Below are 10470 nucleotides of genomic sequence, written 5' to 3'. Positions count from 1 at the left end.
CCGCTACAAATAAACAAATAAAAGATCTGCTTGTATAGTGTAGACTAAACAGACACACAGTTTAATAAATCAAAAAAGAAAAAGATGGGAGAGACAACCTTTAGCATATATATGCTTTTTTTTTTGTTAGCCAGGTTGTTGGTGTTTTTTTTTTTTTGGCAAAATAAGAAACCATTAAAAACATAACATGACGCCCTATGTTCCCTCCCACCCAAAACCTGCATAATAAAGGTTATATAGTAGTCTGTGACTGAGTCCCCAGTTCAGGATAAGCTTCAAATTCTGAGTTCTTTCATGGAACCTTCTCATGAAATGAAAAGAAAGGCATAGGTTTCATGAAGTTGATGAACCACACCCAGAATGTAATTAAACCGGCTTTGTGACATAAAAAATGTGTATATACAGATTCCCAGTATAAATTAAAGCACAAACAGTTTGGACTTGAATACAATAAGGATTGAATACATAGGTAGGGGGTTCCATTTTCTTTTCTCTATTGATGATTCAGCAATGAAACCCATGCAATCGAGATACTATAGCCTATATATGGAAAACCAAAAAAAAAAAAAATTAAAAGACATATATACCAGCCTATATGTTATCACCAACCATCTAATTAACATGATTCAGCAGAGAAAGGCATTGCTTTTATGAATCAATTCCACACTGATCGTCCAAACTTGAGAAGAAAAAGAAGAAAAGACAAAGATCATCCTTGAATGTATCTCTTGAGGTTAACTCTCTCCGATTGCACCCAATTGATCCTTAAAGCTCAGTTTGGAAGGAATATAAATACAAATATATAAAATACAAAACCTTGTATTTTGTATTATTTGTTTGTATTTATACAGTTCATATTTATATTTGTACTCCTTCCAATGGCTTAATTTGAAAGGAGTACAAATATAAATTTATAGAGTGTAAACTTTGTATTAGATATTATTTTCATATTTGGTATCCGAGTCCTATATTAATAATGCTCTTCAATATATTTTTAATTCTGGGTCTGGTTGTAGCAGGGAGCTGGGATCAAATTCCGCTCCAGTGGATGGGAAATGGGCTACCTCGTTGTGTAGCCCCAAAGCCAAGCCAAAAAAAAAGAAAAAAAACGAGAAGGGTCTCGTTGAATTGGATCATAAATGACTTATATTAGTCATGATATAAATGAGTGGATTGGAGTCTTTATTTATTGGATTCATAGTGGGTTTGATCCAATTATTATTAATGATGTTTGTTATATAACACATGGTTGTAAGGTATAATTGCACAAAACAAACTATACAATAGCTTATTATAGTTTCAAACTTGTAGGAACCATTAGGTCATACATACAATGTGTAAATGGGAATGATAACGAAAAACACCTTATATTTCTTCTGCTAACATCTCTATGTACATAACCCAATGTGTTTTTTATGTTTTGAGAGAGGTTTTACTATCGAGATCTCTTGAGGTTTTCTTTTTTTTTTTTAGTTTGTTGTTTGTTTTTCTCCCCTCTTCTGTGTTTTTCCCTTTTCTCTATTTCTCTCATATTCTGTGTTTTCCCCCCATTTCTCTCTCAAGATCTTTGTTTTTCTCCTTTTATGTGTTTCCTCTCTCTCTCTCTCGCTTTATGTATTTCCCCTCTTCTGTGTTTTTCCCTTCTCTCTCTCTCTGTTTTCCCCTTGAGATCTCTCGAGAGTCACCCCCTTCTCTCTCTGTTTCTCCCCTCCCCTTTGTTTTTCTTTGGTTGCTTTTTTCTACGGGCTTTTTGATAAGAAGTTACTGCTATAATCTCCTTTCTACAAAAATCACCGATGGATTTGCCCCTTGTTTTTCTATCTCCAGAATTTTGAAAAGTAGTTTCAATTCTCCGACGTCCTAGATGGTCATGATTGTGCTCCGACGTCTTGAATGGAAGTTTCAGTTCTCTGGTTTTTCAGATGACAGTTCCAATTTTTTGGCATTGTGGACGGATGTTACAGTTCTTTGACGTTCTTTGGATGACAGCTCATAATCGGCAGTTTTTTTTGTGTGCTGGATGGCAGTTACAGATGATGCCATCTTTTGCGGTTTTTTTTTTGGAGTGGTTGGAAATTACAGTTCATGGCTTGTGGCTATGTAACCTCCTTTGTCAGTTTTCATTTTAGTTGGTAACTCCTCTTGTCAATTTGCTCACTAGTTATGGTGGATCGGGGGTGTATTTATCTACTTCTGTTTGTGATGTTAAGTCACCTTACTTTAGTTGCAAAAGTTTTTCTGATTCTCCTAAATCCATCTCTTTGTTTTGTTCTTCTTGAGAATGTATCTCTAATATTTACTTGGCCTTGTTGACATTTGTTTTGTTCTTCTTGTGAATGTATCTCTGATATTTACTTGACCTTGTTGACATCTCTTTGTACCAATCTCTTGAATGAATGAAACATGATTGAAATCTTCTCGAAAAAAAAAATGGTAGATCAAAACTGCTTAAGTTGAAGCTTGTCTTCGAAATATACACCTATAAAACTTGAGCCCAATAACAGATTGTCACAAAATCCCAAAATTTATGTCCACTTTTATAAAATGGATTGGGCTATGATATAAAAAAAAAAAGATATAAGAGAAAAACTTATAACCAATTAAATGGATTTTCATTAACCTTCATGGGTGGTATTGATGGATCAAAATCTTTCAGGCATGAAAGATTTTTTCCTTACAAAAATTTCAGTAGACAACATTTGTTAGGTGGCAGGTGGCTAATAAGATTGATTTTAGGCCTTGTTTGCTGTTCAAGAAGTTATTTATTTAGATAAGTGTTTCTTGAAAAATACTTACTCGAGTAAATACATTTATCTATGTTCTTTTATTTCTTAGGTAGATAAAAAAAATAACCGTTTTAGTTATAAAAAGCTTTTACTAAAGGGATAGTTTTGTTCCATGCTAGTGTTAACAATTTTTTTCTCATATGAAAAAGTTACTTATCCATTTAAGAGATGAATATCATTTTATTTGGGTAATTGATATTAAAAAAAAATAAAAATTTCATAAACCCCATATAAATCTAAAGAAAAACATAAATATCTTGATAAATATAAATCAAAATCTCATTAACCAACTTTAGTCCTCTAAATAAAAAGAGAAAAAAACTAAAAGGGATATTTGATGCCTTATCTCCCAAAAATTTTGATCTACTATATAGATGATTAACCTATTAAATATGTTGGATAATGACCTACACTCATTGAAGTCCTAGGATGGTGCAAAAAGCCCTGGGGCAAAGAGTGACGTTACAGCCCCCCATAATCTATTAATAACCCTCCTTATAAACCAAATCTTGTCTATGAATTTGACATCAATTTACTGTCAGATTCATCCATATCGAACTACAAAATTGTGACTCGTACTGATCAGTCAAATTAAGGAAAATACAGAGCAGAGTACAGACATTTTAGTAAAAATTTTACGTGAATAAAGGGGGGGGGCGATCAGTTGTCAGTTGAAGATTTTTCCAAAATGAAAAAGGGAAAATGGCCGACTGTCGACACGGAACCTATGACGCCACGTCCACATACCGTCGTCTATTGAGTATTGTCACGTGGGATTGGGCTGCCGTGCCGCTCAAGTCATTTCCATTTGGCTTTGGAGCCCGTTAATGCGCTTTCTGCCTTTTTTTTTACGGTTTTCCCGGCCAAACTTACACTTCCTTGTTTCCCAAGTCACGAAGTTAAACCAAATAAAAAGAAAAGGGAAATAAGAAAGCATATGCGTAATTACAATCATATCCATGCTTTGACATTTGTGATTTGTTCCGTGTATCATTCAAATTCAGATGCATGGGCCCACTTTGAAGTTGACTTGTTGACCCCGTCGACTTGTCAACCGTCGATCCAAATGATCGAACATCAAGTGCCCGTACTTTATTTTAATCGGCCACGTGTACGGTACGGAGATGGGCGATGAAACTCATCTTTAATCGGCCATGTTGTACAAAAAGTTTACAAAATGTGTAGAGAGAAATAGAAAATTTCATTTTCAAGTATCGTTGAGCCATTCATTCGGAGAATGGGAAAGGGTATTATCGTCATTAGACCTTCCACTTGAGAAAGGGCATTACATGAAGACCGATCCCGTTGCTTTTGGCCTCTCCTCCTCCGGGTTTGCAGCGGGCTTTTCTTCCTTCTCACACCCTTTGGATCCGCCAACAATCCCAAATGCCGAATTGCACCAACAAAAATTAGGATTAGGGTTTGTTCGCTCTTCGACTGTATGATTCTTTTCGATTCCTGCTCGTCGAGATCCCGAATTAAGGTTTCCGGAATTCAAACTGGTTTCGATTCGCATCCGTCAAATTCATTTAACTGGTTTTGTTTCTCGGATTCTCTCGTGGCGAACGCCCTTTTTCATAAATATGGCGTAGGCTTTCGTGTTTAGGGGTTTTGCAATTCAAAATTATCACTTATTCTTCATCTTAGGTCGTCAGAAGGGGAGCTGAGGAGTCTCTTTCACATGACAAAATCAATTATGAATTTCCTGCTTTGAATTTCGAATTTTCCATGCTTGTAACAGAAAACCTAGAGCTTGTAATTGTGATCACAATTCACAAGGCTTATTTATGCTAGAAACGTGGGCGTTTGAACCCAGGGCTGCCGTCGGGCCTGCTCAAGGGGACGCCCGCCATGCTGGAGGCAAGGATTGCCGCGCTTACGTCGCGGCCGGGAACCTTTGGTTAAGACTGGTGGGAAGTGGTGGTGCACCGCTCGTTGGGAAGGTAGATGCTTTCAGCCACGAAAGTGAGCATGACCTGGGGTTAATGGTCAGCGATTTCCTGGAGAATGGAAGCAGTGGTGCAGATTCGAGATGCAGCAGCGATAGTGATTCTAGTTTTTCTGATATCGCCCATCTTGCTGATAAGATTTCGGTTAGTTGTGCTCTATAACCTTCTTCCCGTAGCCTTTTCCTTTGTTTCTATTTCAGCGGAATATTTAATTGCCGCTACTCCTTTTATTATGTTAACCATTTCTATTCCCCCTCCCCTCATGCATCAAACCTTACCTCATAGTGGTATACTTTCTTAGCTAGTTGTTTGTATGTTATGACCGTGAAGGCGTGAAGGATGTGAACTTACCAAAAGCATTTTGTTTGTTGCATAGTTTGTATTTTAGTATTCTTGACGTGATTATCTTGTAATCTGTATTTCGCTGCTCTATGTCAATTGGTTGTGAAAAATTTGTCATATAATATTTCCAAAATCGTAGTATCTCTCTTTCTATATTTTTCTACTCGTGCATATCTGTTGAACGGCAGCTGACTAAACACTACAGCTCCGTTTCAGGGATTTCACCTTCTTTCTGTTTTTCCCTAAAACTCTAATATGTTTTTGTTTGATATCCATCAAGTGTGACAAATTAATTTCTTTTCCGTTTCAAGCTTCATTTTCATCACTTTAAAGAGTTGGTTCAGGATTCTGGGGGCTTTTGGTAAAAGCCACTCGGCCAACTGGGAAGATGGGCATAAATTGAAGGATATATCAGGCGACTTAGAGACGATGACAACTTTCTGATGGCAAATAGTTATTTGGATTTCCTCCTTGCATGGTTATATCATTCTTTAGGAAAGCCTCAGGTACCTCGGGTAGATCAAATAAGTACCTATAAGCCTAAATGCCTTTGAAGCCTAAGCAGATCTTATTGGGATAAGAGTTCTTTTTTTTAATCTGAACAGTCTATACCTGAAGTCTGACATGTTGAAGTTTTTTATTAGAATGACTATTGCATTTTCTTCTCTTTGAACATGGATATGACAGTTAAGGGATGCTCATATTATCATGAAAGTTTTAAGAGGTTGAATGGATAAGGAAACACTACACAAAGATAAGTGGCAATTGGTGTTTCAATAATTTATTAATCCAAGCAAAATTTCAGATATAAGTAGGCTTACCAATGGCATAGCCAAACACACTAAGAGAGAGATTACCAACCACCATCCACCACTTACCTGGTTACTTTAGATATAAGTGGCAATGTTTGACTTCCAACCATCATCTTAGTTGTTTGTTTATTTGTCTTGTTCATTCTTTTGGAGGAGAGGACAACTGACACCATTTTTAGTGGTGAAGTAATAATCTAGGGTGCTTTCAACTTCCAAGTACATCTAAAGATGTGGGAACTTGGATCACTGATTATAGTGTGGTTCTATGTTAAAAGTACATGATCAGGTTTATATGATGCATCCATGTGGTACCAAAATGCCAATTGATTGGCTTTAGCAAATGGTAGATGCCATTTCCAATAAAAAAAAAGATGTTCTCCAAACTCACTTCAAGTTCAAGTAGCTATAGTCAAACTTGTTCTTTTGACCTTCTACCCATGGTTATTAAGGTGGCAAGGTGGTAGTATAGGTGCAACTCAGGTAGGTTGGATCAAGTTGAGGGTTACACCAAGCCCAACCCTAAGTTTGACAATGTTTATCAACCTTGGCCCTGGTCCAACCAGAGGGCAAGCCTATGTTTACCAACCTTGGCCCAACTTGAGCTTAACCCAACACAACTTGGGTTGGTTGAGTTTAAAAGAATTTTTGAATATTTTTTGCACATCGCCACATCTATCTTTTATTGGGCTTCACAGTCCAATTTAAGAGTAGAATGGATTGCAAATATTACAGATGCAATTATCAAAAAAAAAGTACATATGCCACTAAAAATGCACACACACAGACACACACAACCTAGAGCCTGAAAACTCAGGCCTAACCTTTGCAAAAGCTTTGGTTGGGTCAAGTCAAGCTCGGATTGGCATTGGCCCACCTGGCCCAAGACTTGTTATCACCCTAGTGGTAGGGTACCACTAATCATCTGCGCAGTATTTTGGAAAATCTGACCTATAATTTATTGGGTGTTTTCTATGTTCACATGTGGCCATATTTTCAATTTCATAATATTTTATTAAAATATTAAGAGAAATAATAATAATAAAATTTGTTTATAGAGACACATTATCATTGACTTTATAGGGCAATATAACTTTTAATCATAAACTTCAATATTTTATATGCAATATAATCAAATTTCATTCAGAAAAGTGGTAAGACATTTAACATCATGGATTTCCATATAACAAGAATCCAAGCAAATAAGCAAAGGAGCAAACCTAGTGAGTCTAAGAAAATGGGTGTTACAAGACATTGACTCCATGAATATAGGAGAATAAAAGCATATGAATCTAAGAAAGGAAGTATTGCAAGGACAATTCAGTCAAATAAATAATGAACGACATGTACATACATAGATATGTATTTACACAAGTAAAAATAACATTTGCTAAAGCATAGTCCTTTTTGTTACCTAAAGCAGTGCAGAAAATGCCTTTTGTGCTCCCCCCCCCCCCCAAGGAAAATGCCTTATCACTTAGGTGCCTGGCTAGCATTGCCATGATTGATAGCTATGATTGTGGACCTGCACAGAAATGCATATGCTGCTTGGCCCTGTCATATCATGGTGGAAAGGTGATTTCAAGACTTATCAGTGGTTCCTTTCATGATAGGTGGAAAATTTACTACTGTCTGGTGCCAGTGACCAAGTCGTTGGGGTCATATCTGGGGCACGGGACCTCTTTTTGTTAATATGGATTGACAGCCATAGAACTCTTCTTGGTCACCCATGCAAAAACTGATTTTCTTTTAATTTCCATTCTTAGTGGTTGGTGATCTATGTAGATTAGCACCACATGTTAGATTCGGTTGCTAGACCTTGGCCAATCATGTTGATGCCTAGGAATCCTGCATTGTATAAATGATTGAATATTTCAGCAGTATGATACCTGTTACATGGGAACTCTATATTTGTAGACAGGAACAAGAGCTTCACATAATGATGACTATACTTGCATATGGCTTCTAAGCAATTATTAATTTATTATAGAACAAATAACAGAAGCAGCCTGAAAATTCTATTAGCACCGGGAGTTGGAAGTTTAAGAAAATTAAGAATGGTGTAGAAGTAAAAGAGATACAGTTTTTAATGAAAAAAGAACCAGAAACCATCCACTCCCCCTATCCAGATTGTTATCTGCATAGGTGTAGCTGGTTGACCTCTGTTCTCCTTTCTCTCTTCACTATTGAGTGGAGTTTCAAATTTGTGGCCCTATACTAATAAAAGATCCTACTGTAGGTGCTGGGTTCACAGTTTCACAATTAACCAAAGATGCATACTCAAAATTAAATTATATCAATTCCCCAGCAGAAAATTTTGTCGTGGTGCTTGGATGACTACCTATATAACCTAATCCAAGTGCAGGTTGCCTAGGCATGCTTAAGCTGCATTTTTGTTAGACATCCTTGGTGAACTATCAATGGCTATGAGGATCTATTGGTTGGAAAAATAGAGGCAATTTCAAAGAATTTATGACAGAGTTATCCCGGAGAAATGTGTATCTAAAATTTTTTTGTCAAATCTATGCAAGTGATGCAATTTATGAATCTTTCCATGTACCATTTCTGCAATCTAGACTCAACTTCCAGTTCAACAACATGGACCATATTCTCATACAACTTGTTTTTGGTTGTTGCTTTCTATTAGGGACTAATTAGTTACTTTCCATGTACCATTACACTGTGTACTTTTAGTTGCATTTTCCAATTGGCTGAATGTTTTGATCATGCGTTATTTTCCAGCTTTATAAGCACAAAGTAGATCAGTATGAGAGCGAGTTGTTATCAACAGTCCATTCCCTTCTACTTTCTATCAATGAGAAAGATCTTTGCTTTGTGAAGTCAAGCCTATGTAATGCTAGCTGCATCAGGTTTTGTTTGGCAAAGCTCCTGAGATTGTCTGGTTATGATGCTGCTGTATGTTCATCAAAGTGGCAGGGTTGTGGAAAGGTCCCTGGAGGTATGCTGGCAAAATATCTGGCCCAAACTGCTCCTTTATTTTGTCTTTTTGTTTTGTTTATCAAGCACATAGAAATGGGGAACTTTGGGGGTGGGGGGGGTTAATAGTTAATGGAAGTGTGTCTGTACACATTGCATGCATAATAGGATTTTAACATCCATTTTATGTCTCCATTTCTTGTTGATATTTTCAGACCAAAATTGACTACCCTTTCATTTACTGGATCATCTGACAAGTTCTTTTTTGAAAGAAGAAAATACGATGGATCAAAGATTTAGGATAATGCAATCAATTTTGGCCTAGGAGGTTCTCCTGTTTATGTGTCCCCATGCTGTGCTAGAGAAATTACTTTCTTCGAATGGAACCATTTCTGACATTTTTCCCCTTTTAATTGTTTGATGTAAAGGTGATCATGAATATATTGATGTTGTCACTCATCATCATTCCGGGAACACAGAACGCTTGATCATTGATATTGATTTCCGTAGCCACTTTGAAATAGCAAGGGCGGTTGAATCTTATGATGCAGTGTTGAATTCAGTTCCAGTGGTGTATGTGGGTTCCCCATCGAAGCTCAAACAATTCCTTCAAGTTCTGGTGGAAGCTGCAAGGTCTTCTCTGAAGCAAAACTCAATGCCTCTTCCTCCATGGAGGTCTTTTGCTTATTTGCAAGCCAAGTGGCACTCTGCCTACCAGAGAAAGCTCAATCCCGATGAACGAAGTATCCCTGAGCCTGAGACCTGTTGTTCTGATCATAAACAGTGCATGGGGCATTTGAAAAGGCTGCAATCTTCTATCCAATCTGAAATTGAAGCAGAACGATTGTTGAAGCCCAAGAGCAATGATCATCAACGTAGATGGAAGCTGGAGAGGTGGAGGCAGTCATTTAGAGCTCTATGAAGATGTACAGAATTTAGCGGGATAATAAAATCCATTTCATCATATGAGGCTGCTTTTCAAGCACCCGAAAAATAAGAACAACAATAAAGAAAAGGGATCATTTAGATATGAAATAAGCCATAAACAGAAAATAGGTTGATTCATACAGTCGATACACAACAAATAACAAGCCATATTTTGGTGGAGCATCCATATTATGGAGTTTTGTCTCTCTTCCAATTATTTTCCTGCACCAGCAGAAAGCAAGGCAGTACTTGCTTGACCCTGATGCATCATTCCATAATTTTTTTGTTGATTGCTTGAGATATATTTGTTCTTTTAAATGTCATTTTGTGTGACTTCCTTGCCTCTTTATTTTATGGGCACAGGAGTTTTTGATCTGTTTGTACTTTTTCATTTTTCCTCACGAAACTTCCAAGTTTGTCTTCCCGGCTGCAGTTCAAAGGCTGCTTGCTTGGTGTCAACTTTTATTCTGTTCAATTAATATTAAGAGTTTTGGGATATATAATATGCTCTACAATCTGTTCCCCTTGTGCACATCAAACCAGCAACTCATTCAATGGGTTGTAACTTGTAAGCTTTTTATATCTATATAATACAGATTGTGATAGTATGCTAAATGTTTGGACTGAGTAACCGAGAACAGGTCTGGACCTGTAACTATGGTTTTCAAAACCGGACCGGATCGGACCAGATGGTTGGACTGGAAACCGGGAACCAGTCAG

The 10470-nt window shown here is 37.0% G+C and overlaps 1 protein-coding gene across 1 annotated transcript; it reads left to right on the top strand.

Moving 5' to 3' along the window:
* The first annotated feature begins 4090 nt into the window (after nucleotides 1–4090).
* LOC104597192 (uncharacterized) lies at nucleotides 4091–10250 on the top strand. Its single transcript, XM_010258626.3, has 3 exons — nucleotides 4091–4879; nucleotides 8629–8845; nucleotides 9252–10250. The coding sequence occupies exons 1-3, from the start codon at nucleotides 4574–4576 to the stop codon at nucleotides 9743–9745; spliced, it is 1017 nt and encodes a 338-aa protein (XP_010256928.1). The 5' UTR covers nucleotides 4091–4573; the 3' UTR covers nucleotides 9746–10250.
* The last annotated feature ends 220 nt before the right edge of the window (nucleotides 10251–10470 follow it).

This window comes from Nelumbo nucifera, chromosome 2, assembly GCF_055504915.1.
Source record: "Nelumbo nucifera cultivar China Antique chromosome 2, China Antique-T2T, whole genome shotgun sequence".
NCBI classification, from domain to species: domain Eukaryota; kingdom Viridiplantae; phylum Streptophyta; class Magnoliopsida; order Proteales; family Nelumbonaceae; genus Nelumbo; species Nelumbo nucifera.
Note: the sequence above shows the minus strand (reverse complement) of the source record. Positions and strands in the feature narration are given on the sequence as shown.